Below are 17,493 nucleotides of genomic sequence, written 5' to 3'. Positions count from 1 at the left end.
TTATAGACCAAAAAAAACATGCAAAACATTTAAAAAGGTGAAGTGGGAAAGACTTTCTCAACATAAAGCCTGATTGATTGTAGCTGCTAGGGCTGCAAAATAGGTGAGCAGCATGTTTTATTGCGGCAAATGCCCAGCTATTGATTTCAGTTATGACAGACAGCTTTAAAACTCGAGGCCCTTATGCAGCTTCTATAAATAAATCAAACCTGAAAATCTGATGTCTGGAGACACTCCTAACGTTTCCATGTAGAGACAGAAATTCATTCTAGGAGGAGGCCATATTCAGGAAGCTGTCTTAACCCAATAATGACACATATGTGTTTATTACAAAGGCTGCTAAACCACCCTGTGTATGTAATTAGCTAAATGAGTCGGAGTAAAAGTCTATTTCATCAAGCAAAACAAGGTCCTGACTCTTTTTGTACAAGAGTTTGTTGTTTTAACAAAAGACACTGAACTATAAATCACACGTATTAAATATTTATTTCACTAAAGCCCCATCTGTGTTAAGTACAGTATGTACTGTACTGACTTAGCCTGCATCATCCCTGAACTCTCACCAGCACGAGCCTGGATCACCGCCTGATTTTTTTCTCCCCCCAAAAAAACTTTTACTTCAACTTTGGGCAGAGGCCCAACACAATGCTGTGATTACATAACACGAAGAAACCCCCCTCTGTCTCCCAAGACTGGACTCCTTTCATCCAACGAGGGAACATGGCGAGCAGAGAGAGACAGGAGATGGAGTCTGCCCATCCCCTTTATAGACTCTGAACACACTTTGTATTGTCTCTGGATTCACTCGCATACGTGTGTGTGTGCGGTTTGTGTCATCCTCTGTTTCTCCATGCATTTGGGCAGTAAAGCTTAATAAGGTCAACTACCTGAACAAACTCCAGATTGACCCTCTGACAGCAGCTGCTTGCTCTGACCCTACACACAGGAATGCAAAGGTAAACATATGTTCACCACATCAGATCCTTACACAGAGACAGCGTATGGGAATTTAAACCTTCCTCTCATACACAGAATATATTTTCAGCCCCAACCCCTTAACCTTTAACCTCTGGGACCTACCAGGGGCTAACTAGCAGCATAAACATTTGAGCCCATTCCTCTAAATGTCTCACATATTCACAGCCTGTCGGCAATAAATTTTGGATGCACAATTAATAAACAACCCAAGACACTTACGGAGACATAAAACACATTTGCTGGTCGAGCCACATGGGTATTATGGGTCTTTATTCTCAGCCTTCGTCTTAGAGGAGGGGGTTGCTACAAAAAAGGAGTGTCTGCAAATCAAAGACTGCTTTTAATCGGGGAATCTGTTGGAATTAGAAATCTGTCTGAGCCTGTGCCCCCTGCCTCATCCCCCAACATCCCGGCAGTGTGAGAAAAGCGTGTGTGTACAGTATGTGCTGGTCAGGGGGTCATCGGTTCAGGCATGGGACAGAGCCATGCGAGCTGTCACATTGGCCTCATAAATGCACTCTTTGGTAAGCCCTCTGCAAATGCAGCTTAGTATAATTCAGAAATACCAGACGGTGTGTACTGTGGAGCACTGCTAAACCCACAAAGCAGCTTTCTCCCCCTCTCATCTCCCTGCTCCATCTTCCAAAAAGACTTCCACCGCAAGGTGGAATTGATACTGCCGGAAAACAACCTATTTCCACATAGTGCCAAAGCAATAAAGCAAAATACAAGAAGGAAAAAATATGAAATGCAATAGTATTGTGTGGTCCTCTGTAGGAAAAATGAATTATCGTGACAGTGTAATTGATTGTCTACCTGGACGGCCCGTAGAAGCCGAATGCATCGCTCCCTGACATCTTCAAATGGACAGCGTTTGGACAGCATGAGCAGATGAGCCAGGGTGTCGTTCAGATCGCTGTTGGGGGGGCCGCCCAGCGCCGGGGACGAGGGCGCTGAGGAGAGGATGGGCCCAATAACCTCCACTTTTCTCATGACCTCCTGGCAGATGTTGTCCATGGCCTCGGATCTGGAGCTGGCATCCCTGCTGCCCAGACCGTCCCACCTCCCCACAGACTCCTGGTCCTGCACTTCCATCGCTTGACAGAGGACTGATGTGTGTTCTGTCCTACAACGGGCTGCACGACAGATGACATGCAACGTGGTGTTAGCGAAATGCGTTGGAACCATCAGTACAAAAAGCTTTTATGAATGGCAAAAACTAGAAGTTTGAATAGCTGTTCTAGAAGAGTCCTGGAAAAATTAAACACAAATTATGAGGAGTATTGACTGAGCCAAGTCACTTCCATTCATTTCACTTGCCACAATGCACTTACAGCAATTTGCCCTGTATGAATTGTAGATGTGAGTTTTATCTCTTATCGCCTGGTTTAAAAAACCGACTGTTTACTGATGTTACACACAACCGTCGCCCAGCAAATAAAGCGAACCTACAGGCTGTTCTTTTTGGAAACGCCAGCCCACCGATGCCTGTTCGTGCTTGATGGGTTTCTATTGAAAGATTTTGACAGTTTAATGGACAAATTTTTATCTTGTCAGTTGATGCGACCCATTCAATCTCTCCTTGTCTGTCAGACGTGCCAAGGCTTTCAAGCAGCCCGTTAACAAAGACACGGGCGAAGTAAAACAAAAACACGGCGAAAACAGCGTCTCCGCTCGGAAACATTCCCCTGTTCGCAGTAAACACAAATTGTCATTCTTAAATACTCACCTTATCCACATTCTTTGGCGCAGACCTGTGCTACGGGACGCCTCGCCACAGAGCTGACCAATAACGTTGGTTCCAGGCTAGGAACGACAGGAGGCAACAACTTGAGAGAAAAACATTCGATTGGCAGAACTTGCCAGCCAATCGACGAAGCGAAAAGGCATCGTTGGGCGGAAGCCTTCAGATTCTTGCATGTGATTGGTTAGAAGGAAGCTGCCAAGTTTGCGGGGGAAGGAATTATGGGAGTTAGATTGTTGTCGCTCATGGTTTGTTGTAGAAGACACCTCTTCAGAACTACATCTCCCGTCATGTATTTTGCTGGCAGTAGCCCCCTCCCGTGCTTGTTTATCAGAGATATCTAGAGAGACAGACAAGCTACAAAAAACAAAGGAGTTTTTCTACTGAATTGTTTAATATTTAACGTTAAAGCTGCTGAACAGTCTGTTAAACACTTCGAACACACATGTCACTTTTACATGGGTTCAGATGCACTGTAAGTGGCAAGTCTTGCACACAAAACATACTGGTTTTAAATGAGAAAAAAAAAATATATATATATAATATATTTAAAAATATATGAATACCGCATATCTACAAGAGACACAAACATTTTTTCCGTGTAGTACACTCTCGAAACTGTAGACGCGTCTATCACTGCAGTATTTGTATATCTGCGAATGTTTACATGGTGATTTACTCAATTGCAGAATACACATTACACTACAACACACCAACCTAAGAAAAATGTTTAAATATTATCCAAATGATCATACATGAAGTATGAGAACTTTCTATTATGTTGCTCTAGTGTAATTATTGACCTGCTTTACTTTAACAAAAAAATTCATGTGTCAGTATCAGTCATTGTCAGTACCCTTTTATTGTTAATGTCTTTAGAAATTTATTAAATTAAATTAGCCACGTACTTATGTTCTTTGCCCTCGTTTTGTTGTGTCTATGTTCTATGTTTTATCTATGTTCAATTATAAGAATAGAACTACGGGTATAAAATATGTGCATCTATTTTAAATGACAGTGAAAAGTCTAGAACGTTGAACTGTGGAGGTGAAGGACACACTGCGCAGGCGGAACCACTATGAGGAGGACGGAGAAGCGGAGGGAAATTTAAAATGTCCGGACTGCCTGTTGGTAAAAGGACAACTGAAGAAGTCAATTACTTAAATTAAACTATTAGAAAGTTATATTCATAGTATGAATGCAAGACATATGTAGATGTGTTTAGTTGGGAAACTCGTCATCACTCTGTAATCAAGGAATGGAGACCTATCAAGATCAGGTAACTAACAGCCGTTAGCGGCTAGTGTGGCTAAACACGTTAGCTTCGGCTTTGTTTACTTTTGCTAAGTTGACGCTTGTTTCAATGCTTGATTATCAGAAAAGGAACCGCCGATTGGTGGAGTCTCGTACACCAGCACAACTGGAGATAACTGCTAGCTTTTCTAGGATAACGATTTACATTAATACTATTTAAATCAATTGAGTTGTTATTCGAAAGAAGCACTAGCGTTGGTGGACTGAATCTATAGGACTTTTATAGTTTGTTGTTAAGTCCTAACTAATCTAGCAACGACACGCGGAAGTGGACAGGAAATTTACAGAATGAAGGCAACACATAATATTAATACTTTTATAATTGATCTACTTGAGTTGAAATTGTTGACATTTTGATAACAAATAACTACACCCATTGGGTTCAGTCTTTGCACAGCAACCACCTTTTTATTCTTTTTCCCTTAGATTTTAGACTCACCATCTAAAAATAGTTACATTGGAAGCTATTACCAGCCACCAGACAGAATATTACCAAGACAGCTGGACAGCTCCGCACACTCATCCATTAGTACAGATGCACAGTTTGCCAGCCTTCGGACATCTGTGACGAAACCAAATATTGACAGCAAAGGTATGGTACAGCCATGATGTCAAGATTTCTATATAACTTATATTGTCTATTTGTATTTCAATTAGCTGGAATTCTGTTCTTGTTAACTACTCTCCAGCTGTCGTTGATGCACTGAAGACTCTCCAGGATAAGATTAGACGGTTGGAGTTGGAAAGGAAGCAGGCCGAGAAGAGCTACCAGACATTCTATCATGACGCTCAGAAACATCAGCAGTTCACAGCACCTAACCCTGTAGCTAGTCAACCAGTTACCAGCCTGTCTGTGACCGATAATATAAGCAGGAAAGGTAAAATATGAACCTTGCAAATGGAAAAGACACTAACTTTACAAGGAAACTGCAAAATAATATTTTTTTAAATAAATGTTTAGTATACTTCTCTTTTTATGACACCAGAGCTGGACCTAAAGCTACAGTCTGCAGAGGCTCGCTGTAAGGTTCTTGAGAAGCAGCTGGAATATATGAGAAAGATGGTTGAAAATGCTAAGAAGGAGAGGAATACCGTCATAGAAAATCAGGTAATCCAATAAACTGCAACAAGTTTTTATTACAGTATAGATGTATATATACGCTGTATATAGAAATCTGAAAACAGAGCAAAAACATTGGAACTGACACAGACTTCAATCCATACATTTTTATTAATCTGCATTCCACGAAATCCTGGTGTTTATGTGTGTACCAGTGACATTATTACATGTAACTAAACTGTCATATGATTGTTTATTTCTCTCCAGGCTGCACTGCAGAACAAGCAGCCGAGCAGCTCAAGCACTCAGCGGGAGAAACTGGAGAAACTTGAAGCAGAGTATCTCAAGTTGAGTAAAACCCAAACTGTGGCAGAGGTAATTTCTATTTTTCAAGCATATTAGTCCAGTGAATCACACAAGTGTAATTATAATTGTCTCAATGCATGTCTGTTTTCAGATGAAGCTTTCCATTCTGGAGCAAAAACTACTGAAAGAAGAGCATGAACGTAAACTTGTGCAACAGAAAGCAGATGAGGTCGGTGCACATAGTCGTTTCACTGATTCAGTTGATTTATATTTATTTGAACATAATCTATAAAGGGTATTTAAGTCACATCTCCTGAATTAGCTATGTTGTTATTACCATGTCACAGCTGCAAAGGGAGTTGGACGTCAGCCTTCGATTGTCTGTGGCAAATGCTGAAGAGACAAAGCCAAAGAAGAAAACAAAAAACAACCTTAAGGTGATTCTCCCGCTGATGAGCTGCCTGCAATTAGTTCATAAACAATATTTCTTTGAGCACAGTTGTGAGTAAAAAATTGTCTTCTCTGCTAGAAATCCTCTAAGAATAAGGAGTTTACATCACCACATGGCCAAAGGCACACAAAAATGCCATTTGTTGCAGGAACTGTAAGTCAACGGTGCAGAAGTAAGTGTGTTGTGTTTTTGATTATTTTCTAATTGATTTTGGTTCTCGCCTATCGCAGTCAACAAGTCCAAGTCACTCTGTCCATGCCAACGTACAGAGTATCCTTCATATGATGAAGCATCATCAGCCCCAGCTGTGTGAACGTGTGAGCGCTCTGCACAGATCTAGTTGTAGTGCCAAGAAAAGCCTCCAGAAGAACTTTTCTTCATCTTCCACTGCTTTAAAGAAACATGAGAGCCTCCCTGAGCAAGCTGATCGGTCACTGGGCTCGTTGTCTGACCTCCTCTTGACTCTGCAGGATGAGCTAGGGCAGATGAGTTTGTGAGTAAACCTTCATAGTGAAATGTCTTGGGGTTTTTTTATTGACATTTAATAGTGATCTGGTCCTTTCCTATTTTCTTTTTGGTCAGTGAGCAGCAGGAGTTGATGCGTCAGATTGATGAAACCCAATATAAAGAGCAGAAGCAGGATCTGCAAAGAGAATTAGAGCGGTTGGTTACGAGGATGGAAGAAAAAGGAGCTCAGATAACTAAGCTACGCAGACACCAGCAGACGGTATGTGTGCTACTACTCAGCACAACAAAGTAATGATTTTAAAAGATTGGGTACACGTGCCTTCTCTTCCTGTAGAGTCGGCTGATGTCTGTCCATAATTGTGTTGCTGGTGTGCATTATTTTGTGGTCCTTCACAGGTTCAGGAATTGACCAAAAGCCAGCCATGTGCTGAAGAGTACACAGCAAAGAGTGGGATTAAGCCACCTGTTCCCGTTAAGGCCAAGCAGAAGGGAAAGAAAAGTGGAAGTCCCCACAAAAACCTGCAACTTTTGAGAGAAACCCAAAGGTTTCGAAGCAGCCTCACACAAGACGACCTCTCCTGGGAAACGTGAAGTTCTCTCAAAGAGGTTTCTGTGTGAAAGCTTTGATTTCCTACACAAGACAAACAAACAGTTCTGCAGTGCTGCATGTTTTCTGGCCCCAGGGCCAATTTAACAAAACATGCTAGAATTAAAGTGCATTCTGCAAGACTTGATAATGTGTTGATTTATAAAGCAATAGATTGAAAGGAGCATTGTTCATAGAAAATATAGTTTATGAACCATGATGATGTGCAGCCTTCAGATCACATTACGTGATTGCATATTTATCTAATATCTATCTGTATCTATCTACCACAAATGAGGCTGGATAAGTATTTTTAAATCATTTTTAATAAAGCTTGTTCTCTGTTTATTTTTCACAATTTCTTTATGCTGGTGATGTTTTTGTTTGGACTTTACCACCCACAACCACCAGGTGGCAGTGCATAGTGTGCATGTTAACGTGTAGCTAAGCGTTTGCCCATGTCAAGTGTTAAAATGTATAGCAGCAAAATATCACATTTTTCATTCAAAGCCAGCCACTACCATGATCATTAGGGACGTACTCTGAACTTTCACAGCAGCAGTCTGGACGACCAACAGCCACAGGACAGACAGATGCGTTTTCACTGTGGACAAGTGGGAGGAACCTCTGTTCCTCTTAAAGTCAACTATAAATGTAACCGTCTTAGTTGCACACTGGTCAGACGACAGCATGCAAGGCTGGAGCTTTCTTTGCCTCGTGTCGTTGGCCTCTTATGGGGTGATTACTGCATATGAGGCTCCCTCGCAACATTCCTGCATTATCTCCTTATCAGTCCTTCATCATCATCTTTATCATGTCCTCGGGTCACATTTTGATGAATAATTATTATGACTTCTTACTTAAAGACTTGGCAAATCAAACCTAATACCTCTACTCCAACGAGGACTCGTCACCATCCTGACCAATGTTGTTATGGGCCTTGTAAAGGAAACAGCTGATTATTGTTGACTCCCTGCATTCAGTTCATATTCCAGCTAACGCTGCTCGGTGCCGGTATTCTTGGCATGATCCAGAGTTCACTGCTTGGCTAAAAGGACTAAGGGGGTTTATGCGAGATAGACTAAACCCAATGCATTCTCTCTCATTTGGTCCCATATTAGATTACGGAGCATGACTGGACACAGAAATCAGGTTAGCAGCAGCAAGTCAGGATCCCTCCATGCCCACATAGACAACATGTTCATCAGCTTCTCGCCGCTCTCCTGACCGGCTCATGTGACTGCACACCCGTCTTTTTGTCTGGCGTGGAACAGCAGTGGTGTGTTCACAGGGCACAAATGTAGGAGGGCTGAGTGTGTGTCAGGCATTTTGCTGTGGGTGTGTGAAAGGATCGCCTATAAACAGTTTGTGAGCTGTTTATCTATTAAAGATAAAGAAACGTCCACAGTGTTGCGTTGGAACAACAACGAGCAGCGCAATCTGTCCGTCGTGTCACAGGTTCACACTGAGAAACCCTGACGACCGGCCATGAAAAGGTAGTGAGGCATTTTCCACTTCACAGTGAAAGAGTCTCAGGAAACAGAGCGACGCAACGCCCGTCCATTAGCGGCGAAGTGCAAATGCAGGGTTGCAGAATGTTTTTAAGTGACACACGAGAGAGAGATTGTGGTGAGCTATCCAAAAACAATTTGTTCCCGTTGGTTCTAGGAAAGAGAACCGGCCAGGAATAACAGTAAAAACACACGCCGCACCAACACACCTCATTCAAGAATGTAGGCAGCCATGCAGACCAAGATTCTTCAGCGTCCACACGCTGATTTAAGTGCTCACTAACGTTTGCTTTCCAAGGATCCTTTTTTGCTTCATGAGCAGGACCTTGCGCCGACCCTGGAAACTAACCATGTGTCCTGTTGGGAACACAACAATAATAAAAGCCTGATAAACAGGTTTCCCCTTTGGTGAACTGCTGTTCTCATTATCAGTTGACGACGTGGGTTCTGGAAGCTGTATTTTGGCAATTTCTACAGCTAAGAAGAGAAAATGTTAAATATTTCACACTGTTACGAACCAGAGAACAGAGAGATAACCTATTGTTTCTATTCACTGTATCCTGAGCAGGGCAAGTGCATGTAGAGCACCAGAGATGTCAATACGAACCTAATCAGGTCTGCAAATTACATTAGCCTCCAAGCATCAGCAGCCAAGAGCAGAGGTTAGTAGCTGAACAGGCTAATTTAGCATAGCATAAAACTCTGCACAACGGTAATAATCGGCTTATAAATGGATTTATTTGCTAAGCCAGATGTAATAAATAAACACAGACACTCCCCATGTCCACATACTGTAAACAGACATCTTGCTGACGTGGCCTTAAAAAAAACAAAACAAAAAAAACTAAGCAAAAGCTGAACTTGATATTCGTTGTTGTCCTGGTAACAGTGCTGTAACCATGGCGACAGAGCACACTGATCCCTGGGCTGTGTCTTACTGTCCCACTTGTGTGATTTGTCATGTAAATTACAAGCTCCAAGGAACCTGTCGCAGATGTGAAACAACAAAAAAAAGGTAAATGCAGCAATTTGTTTAACAATATTCAAACTTTATTGGTTTTACATTTTGAAACTAATAGAAAACAAGGCAAAAACAACAGATTGAGAGAAAATTAAGCTCAAAACTTTTTTATAGGGCTTTTGTGGCATTTGTGTGGGTGTTAAAGCAAAGAAAGCAAAACTGCCCCTAAAGGATGGAGAGCCTTAACAACTGGCAGAAAGTATGGCACTGCTGTGTGCTCATGGCAATAGAGGCAACAAAGCGATGGAGGGAATCAAAAAGCTTTTTACTTGCTGCTCCTGGGATGGAATGAGAGCCCAACGTGACCAAGCAAACGCGGATCGAATTTCAAAATCCTACCAGACAGAAAACGTGTCATCGGACGCAACGAAGGAAATATTACAACCAGTGTAGAGTTCAAGTCATCGTGTGCCAGTTAAGACCGTGAGATCACCAGGAACCTGTGGCTGTGGTCAGAACAACACCGGCGGGTTAGCGATGAAGCTGTCCGGGCTCCATCCAGGCTTAAGGTCGACAACGGTGCAAGAAACATCCAGCACAAACAGAATAGGCCTGTAATGTATGTGGAAAGCCTATAACAAGCAAGTGTCCTGTGGATTCAAAGAAGTTAAGGCTGAGCGTGACAAGACAAGCTGAATACAACATAGAAAATCACTTCACTGGGGACGGAAAGTGCTGAATCCCATTGATATTTAATAGGTGGCATATCACTTTACAAACAACTGATATTAACTGAATAAGGCACTTTTCTTTAAGAGGTGCAGTTACTGAGTGACTTGTGGGGGAAGCTGCAGAGAAGGCAGCACAATGGACATCTAGTGGTTTCCATGGAGACCAGCCGTGTTTGGACGCACCACGACGGCGACATGTGACAGCGCGTTGTCGAGGAATGCGGCTCCCGCGTCCGCGGGACCGGCCGTCTCCGGATCTGGGGTGACGGGTCTCCTCACGAGGGACCGGTGTGTGTGGCTAAGGCAAGAACTCTGCAGTCTACGGGCCACACGTGGGTCTTTGGGCTGTAGCCTAATGCCATTAGGTGACTTTAGGTTAGAAGGCGTGTTAATGGTGAGCAGCAATGAAGCAAGCTAAAGAAATCACTCAAACATCTTACTGTTTTGTAGTCATTAAAAGCCTGGTGATTAATTCTTCATTATCTACTTAATATTCAAGACAAGCATTTTTTTGTCGTTTAGTTTTTTTGGGGGTAGAACCATGAAAACATTCACAAAGACTAAGTCACAAAACAAAGCTTGCCAGTGCAAATGCTCAATTTCCATGCCAAAACTGAGGACTTTGGCTTAATGCACACTGTTTCAAGGCATTCATTAATTCTTCTAGCATATGGGCTAATCACAAATAATCAAGTGGTTTTTAGAGCATATGCGGGGGGGGGCGTCACAACTTCAAGCATCCAGCATGCAACAATAAAAATAAAAAAGGCTGTTAAAGAAAAAGGTTCTTGAAGCCGACCGACAGCTACAAGCAGAAGGTTCTGATAAACACTCCTTCATTTAGCCTTTCATCAAGTTGAAACCTAGAACATAAATGAAAACAACATGGCTATTTACAAGATAAAATGTGTGTGTTTGGGGGGGGGGGGGGGGATCACAGTTAACTAATTAGAACACAAACTAACATTTACAAAGCATGGCCCCTTATTTGCTGAGGTTCCACAATCGTCCCATTTGTATGACAAAACCCAGAGATCAGACGCACAATTGACCAACTCAACATTTGAACCTCTACACTGTCCAATACTCAAATTTTTAAATTAAGCCCAATACGTTTGCCGTTTATTGCACCTTCAAAGCAGTTCGAAATCTCCCACCAGCTCACTGTTCATGTCCTGAAAGAAAACACAATTTACAGCTGAGCCCCGAAACATAAAGAGTGGGATGGGAGGACACTTGGAATCTGGACAAGGAGCTACAAAAAAAAAAAAAAAAAGGACAGTGCCTTCAAATGATCTATTTCTACACAGTCAGCAGTGAGAAGACCACACTTATCAGGCACTGAATAGAATCCTCTCTACAAGGAAAAGCAATGGCCTTTGAGTCATGACACAACGGCCCATCAGTCCAGCTGGGTACTACCGCTTCACCAGTATCGGCTGTGATGCCGACCTTCTTACAAACACGCTCATGACAACACTCAGGCCTCGACTAGGAAGGAAGGACTCATCCTCATTCATCTCTCTCCACAGTACATCACACCGGACATAAAAGGCACTTCACTGCTATGATATCCACGTCGAGAAAGGTGCATGCCACTCTCACTATCCTCCCACCAACATTTTCTACATCATCCAAACTAGTTATTCATCCTTTTTGAAATATTACAATTGAAATAGTACAAATTTGCCCCTCTCGTCCACTCTACATTAGGGAAGGGCCAGCTCCACTTCAGCAGGTTTGGTTTGATGTCAGTAAAGATGTGAAATAACAGTGGGGAAATGAATGTTTAGGAACAAATTCGAATCATCAGTTATTGCATTGAGCAGCTCTACTGGCAGACGTTGACATTTTAAAGTGGGTCAAAGATTTCCACGGCACTCCTACGCGTTAAAGGAGAGACCAATTAAAAATAAGACACTTTACCAGAAGAGCAGTTATTTCGTGGGTCTGACTTCAGATGATTAGTTTTTGCTCGTACTCCCTCGTACGAAGCCCCGCCTCTTCTACATCATCTCCGAACGCGTGTACTTGATAGAGCTGCATGGGGGAGAGGGACCCGGCCCACGATTCAACAGGCTAAAAGCAACACTGAATCCTCGCGGACGTTATGTTTAAGAATAGCTGTGAACTCAAACAGTGTTTCCAAATGGAAAACGCTGGAAACGCCGCCACTCTGCAGCTGCATTACACCAAGAATCAGCAGGAAACATACTCCCCATGCATGACTACATGACTAATTCTTGCTCATGTTACATATTAAACTGAGGAAATAAAGACTGTAAATAACAAACTGTTCAATTTGGAGAGATGCTCTCTGCAGGATGACTAACGACGTGGTGGAGGTGGGATCAGCTGGCAGCTGATGTCATCCATATGCTCAAGGCTGAAATGCTCCACGAATAGAAATCAGTTTCTACACGGACTACAATGGCCGCACCAGTGGCACAAACATGGTTGATTTAATAAAAAAATAAAAAAAACCTGCACAAAAACACTGTTTGAGTCCGCCGTGATGGGTGTGTGTTCAGTGGGCGTTCTTTCACATGGGGTCTAGTTAGTGGTGGATAGTGGCTCATACGGATCTGCTGCCTCAAAGGGTGTGGTAGTTGCGGTCCTTGGACTTGCAGAACTTGTAGAGGAAGAAGATGACGGCCTGCAGGCCCAGGACGAGCACGATGCCGCCGATGAAGCTGGCGGCGTCGAAGGTGGAGTTCTTGTGCGGGGCAGGAGTTGGGGAAACACTTGTCGTGTTTGTGGTGTTTGCAGCTGTGATCAAAGAAAAACAGCAGGTGATGCATCACTCATCCTTTGGACTACAGGAGCGATTTACAGTCCATCAATGCCAGTCTTACTTGTAGAGGTTGGAGATGTCGTGGTAGTTGTGTTACTACTGGTAGTAGGAGCAGCGGTGGTTGAATTGGTTCCTGTCAAAGGGTCAAAGAAGAACATGCATCATCATTTACAACACACGTAACTGAACTGTTCCAACATGTAATAGTTTTAAGAAGAACAGGTTTACACAAGCAAGCAGCTGTGTTGTGCAGGTATGTTCCATGTCTGATCAAAACTTTATTTAACACTATTACCAACAACACTTCTGGGCCACAGCAGTGCTTTTCGGGGACTAGTTACCTGTGGTGTTGCTGCTGTTAGCGGTGGTGGCCACAACAGGGGTATGCGGAGTAGTGACAGGCGCGGCCGTTGTGGATGTATTAACTGGACAGCAGAACCAACACCAGACAGACAGAGTGAAGAGGAAAAGCAGGAGACACCAGCCAACAAGGTTAGCACCAGAAACTACACAGTGCGCCCTCAATATTTGGACTGAGCAGGTAAGAAGCATGTTGTAAACCTGCTCAATTCTTCTGGACACAAAGAGGAAAGGTGGCAGACAGACCCATTACAGTAGCTGGCATATTTGTTAGAGCACAGTTTGACCACAGAGGACTCTGCAGAGATATGACTGACTCCTAAAAGACAAGGGTATGTCCCATTTTGACATTGAGAGCAGTCTGTGTTATTAGGCTTACCTGTGCAGTTGACATTGGTGCAGGTGTCATTTCCTACCATCAGAGTCTTGTTGTTACAGCTAAAAGAGGCTGAAACAAACAGTTTTCCTGAATTAGTTCATTCATTCACGATTTAATGCAAATTACAAAATCACATTTTATCTTGACTCATTTCAGTTCCAACACCTGCCTTATGCACGATATGAAACAATCACCCATCACGCCAAGTGAATTTACACGAGGGCCTGTAGTCTTGCCAACGTCTATTTCACTTTGAATGCCTTCTGCTTTGAAATAGAAGCAGTTAAACCAGATGTGTGGATCGAACTTGTGGTGTGTTTTCTAATGTGACTGGAGACTGTTGAAGCCCAGGCTGTGTGTGACAATTTGTATATAACTGATATATTGTATAGATATTATTTTTTATAAAAAGAAATATATTTAAAACATTTATATTACAAATAAAATGAATTGCTCCCAATACCAAGAACCTAACAATGCTACAATGCTTTATTTTCCAGTCAAGTTAAACTTTTCTATATTTCTGGATACCAGTTACTCTTTAACCACGTCAGAAGATGGACTTCGACCTGTCATCAAGTCTTTACTGTCTGCTGATAAGACAACACAAAATTATTGCAAATATAACATAACGTCAGTTCCTCTAAATTTGGCGTTTTAGTCATTGATTAACAAAATCAACTTTATTAACATCTGTTAATTTTCCGCAAACGCACCCCCCTCCTTTGGGCGAACGGGTTGCCGACCACTGCTCTAGGCCCTAGGGAATATTATTTACAGGTCCTGAAAGTAAAAATTAAGTTAAAAACATATAAAGCCTCCATTATGTTTAACTAATGTGACAGTGGAGCTTATATTTGGCTGTTGAACCAGACTTTGCTGATAATATCACAGCTGACTTTGTTTACACAAGCACTTCGGGGCTGTACAACCTCAAATACGTCATAAAGGGAACCGAGTCAACTGAGTGCGGTGCACCTGCTGCTGTAAAACGCTGCCGTAACCCTCCATGACTGAACGATAATCCAGATCAGCCAAACCTAATGATACATGTTCAGATATTACGTACATCAGCATAAAAACACGCTTTGTCTCCACGTGGAGACTTGTGTAGCTACGTTTTTCACTATGTCATCTTAAATGGCTGTTCCACACAGACTGAGCGGCTTTCACCATTTCCAAGAGGGTGTCGACAACAACAAAAGGTCTGTCCTGAAATCAGGGGTGAGAGTGCAGGCCTCAGAGACCAGGCTTAACAAAACAACCTCTGGGTTTGGAGCACTGAGCTTTGTGTTTGTGTCCTGTGTTCAAAGCCTTTAAACAGCAGGGTGCAGGAAAACGCTCTGATGCTTGGTTTGTTTTAACTAAATCCCCCAACAAAGGTTAATTCTTCTACTGAGTCTGCTGCCATTCAAATCAAAGGGGTGATGCATTCTTTAGATTGTGGAAGGCTTCAGCTGTAAACGTACTAGGTGTGGGTGTGATCCTGTGGTAATGAGAGATTCTGCTTCTGCAACGTTTTGACTGCTTGCATCCTGTGTGGCAGGTTGGTGTAAATCTTTTTATAAGATGTGATACAAGAAGCTCAGGACCAAAAACTCTGGGAAATGTGATGAAGGATAAAAATCCAATGATTATTATGTAAAACTGAGCCAAGGTTTTATTTTTGTGCCTGCCTTGGTTTGTATTTCACCCTGAGGCCAAAGTGTAATTTTAAACCTGCACCGGTTTGTTCCTGGGGAAAATACAAGGAGCTTAACAAGCCTCGAGGCTCAGGGATGAAGTAAGTAATTTTCATGTAACCTGTCCGGCTTACCTGCCTAATGAGTCATTAAGCAACGTATCACAGGACATTGAAACAACAAGAAACGCAAGCGCAGCAGGGTGTGACCCGACTGGATCGCAACACAGCGTGTCCCAGAATTAATCAAACTGTCTCACTGGCAAATTTGAACAGGTGAACTCCCACAAGACGTAAGTAAACTGGTGTAGAACTTTCACTTACTCATGGCAGATTTATCACCTCAAGTTGTGACAGTCAATATTTCAAAAGTAGATTCCCTTTTCTGAGCCTAACAACAACTGAAACACAAGCCAAGACACCAGTTACACTGGCCACAAAAGATAAAACATGACGGCACGTTAAACTAATCTTCGATCCCATCTCCACTCTCCTTCCTTTCAGTTGTGTTGCTGTGCTTCTTCCCCGTTCCCCTGTGTGTGAGGATATTGCAGGTTTCCTGCCACACATCCTCTTGGATCCTCCGCTGTTCATTTCTTTCAGTTATTGGACAGATTTGTGTATCTCATGCACATAGTGGATTTGGGTTAACGTTGGGGTAAGTCCCTCTAGGCCGAGTCCGTATAATACGAGTATCACTCTTATTTTACCAGGTTGAGAGTTAGGTTACGAAGGTACCATAGCCCACAGCCTTTATTTTGTCCTCACGCAAACCATCTCACTTGTTTATTACCTAATTTTATTCATGTGACAAACATAAGCAGCCTTATCTCTGCTGTACCCGTAAATATGTGACCTTATTTCCCTGCAATAAAACAGTAAGGTCCTCCTACGACTTTCCGTCATGCAGATGTTGTATCAGATCCTTTTTAATGAATGATGCATAGTGCTCAATCCAACCAGCAGACTCCCGAAATAGGATAAAAAGAGAAAAAAAACACCACTGCAGCATATTTCTCCAAAGCGCCTTTCATGGCGCAGATGTCAGGGAGATTTCTCATACTCTGAGCACTCATGTTTAGACATTCCTTCCATTTAGATAATGAAAATCCACAATAGCCATATAGAGATGAAGCGTCTGCAATGGTCCACATAATTTAACCTAAACTAGTCCCCCTATCCTGTATGTAGGTGTCAGATAGGACGACGACATACGTCATCTAAATTCCCTCCATACCCAGCAATCATGTGTCTAATGAGCTGCAGGGACAATTTGGAACACACAGGCCGACCTGTGTCCACCGCGCCACAATCTGTCACACATCAGATACTTACACTTGCAGTCATACCAGCCACACGCCGTGTCGGTACTACAGGCTTCACACGACGAGGCCGAACATTCACCTAGAAAGTAAACATTAATGAGACGCAGTTAGTCAGTGGTTGAAAAAGATGGTTATGTCCTACATGTGGCAGGAAACGAGGCTGTGGCTTTAAAAGAGAGGAGGCGCAGAACACTCCTAACGTGACAAAAACAAACTTGGGCGGTTGAAACATCAGGCTGTAAAACGAGCTGATCTGGTCCCTGGTACCTGATCTACCTGATCCCACAATTCCAGTAACACCTGTGCTGTTCCTTAGTTATACTTTACATACCGACGATACTTAAAATCCACAGGCCAGCGTGGCAGCTGGTTGAGCCGCGGTTTATTGGCCACGGAGGAAATAAAACAAGTTGCCAACAGGACATTAATTTTAAAATATGAGACGCCTGACTGGATGAACTGTCAAAGTGACTCATGCGCCCAACGTTCACCGCAGCAGCAGGAAATGAAGCCTCGGAGACCGAGTACAACTAGTTCCGTGGCTGATGTCGTCGAGGAGGCACTCGGCTGGCCGCCGCTAGCCGCTAGCCGCTAGCTAAGCGCCGTGAGGTCGCCAACGTACCTGCGTCCGCCGCGGCTGAGGCGCCAATCAGAGCCACGGCGACAGCGAAAAACACCGCCTTCCCGTACATCACTGCGGTCGAGGGATGGTTCCGCGCGTTCGACAAGAGAGTCGCCTCAAGTGGGAAACGTCGACAAATGACACTCGGGCAGATTTCACGGCTGCTTCCTCCTCGTTCTGCGTCTCTGGTCGCTGCTGCTGCTAGCGCGGCACTTCCTACTT

At 43.1% G+C, this 17,493-nt stretch overlaps 3 protein-coding genes across 4 annotated transcripts in view; 1 reads left to right on the top strand and 2 right to left on the bottom strand.

Moving 5' to 3' along the window:
- Positions 1-2,853, bottom strand: part of sesn1 (sestrin 1) — a 29,318-nt gene extending 26,465 nt beyond the window's left edge. Inside the window, exons 1-2 of the mRNA XM_029141315.3 lie at positions 2,708-2,853; positions 1,795-2,114 (exon numbers count right to left, since the gene is read on the bottom strand). Coding sequence (XP_028997148.1) covers positions 1,795-2,073 — 279 coding nt within the window. The 5' untranslated portion in view covers positions 2,074-2,114; positions 2,708-2,853. The remainder of the gene's footprint in view (positions 1-1,794; positions 2,115-2,707) is intronic.
- Positions 2,854-3,763: 910 nt separating this feature from the next.
- Positions 3,764-7,374, top strand: cep57l1 (centrosomal protein 57, like 1). The gene is made up of 11 exons (XM_029141324.3): positions 3,764-4,001; positions 4,463-4,628; positions 4,726-4,914; positions 5,023-5,144; positions 5,364-5,471; positions 5,554-5,631; positions 5,750-5,839; positions 5,932-6,006; positions 6,084-6,346; positions 6,436-6,580; positions 6,718-7,374. The coding sequence occupies exons 1-11, from the start codon at positions 3,981-3,983 to the stop codon at positions 6,910-6,912; spliced, it is 1,452 nt and encodes a 483-aa protein (XP_028997157.1). The 5' UTR covers positions 3,764-3,980; the 3' UTR covers positions 6,913-7,374.
- Positions 7,375-9,446: 2,072 nt separating this feature from the next.
- Positions 9,447-17,487, bottom strand: cd164 (CD164 molecule, sialomucin). 2 transcript variants are annotated; one of them, XM_029141341.3, is made up of 6 exons: positions 17,272-17,487; positions 16,660-16,728; positions 13,644-13,712; positions 13,246-13,329; positions 12,966-13,037; positions 9,447-12,879 (listed from the first exon to the last, which is right to left on the bottom strand). In XM_029141341.3, exons 1-6 carry the CDS (start codon positions 17,339-17,341, stop codon positions 12,704-12,706), a joined length of 540 nt encoding a protein of 179 aa, XP_028997174.1. In that variant the 5' UTR covers positions 17,342-17,487; the 3' UTR covers positions 9,447-12,703. The 2 variants fall into 2 exon arrangements, with proteins under 2 accessions (XP_028997174.1, XP_028997175.1); XM_029141342.3 differs by lacking the exon at positions 13,246-13,329.
- Positions 17,488-17,493: the final 6 nt, after the last annotated feature.

This window comes from Betta splendens, chromosome 24, assembly GCF_900634795.4.
Source record: "Betta splendens chromosome 24, fBetSpl5.4, whole genome shotgun sequence".
In the NCBI taxonomy this organism is placed as follows: Eukaryota; Metazoa; Chordata; class Actinopteri; order Anabantiformes; family Osphronemidae; genus Betta; species Betta splendens.
The sequence above is the reverse complement of the archived record's forward strand: the minus strand, read 5'-3'. Positions and strand labels throughout refer to the sequence as shown.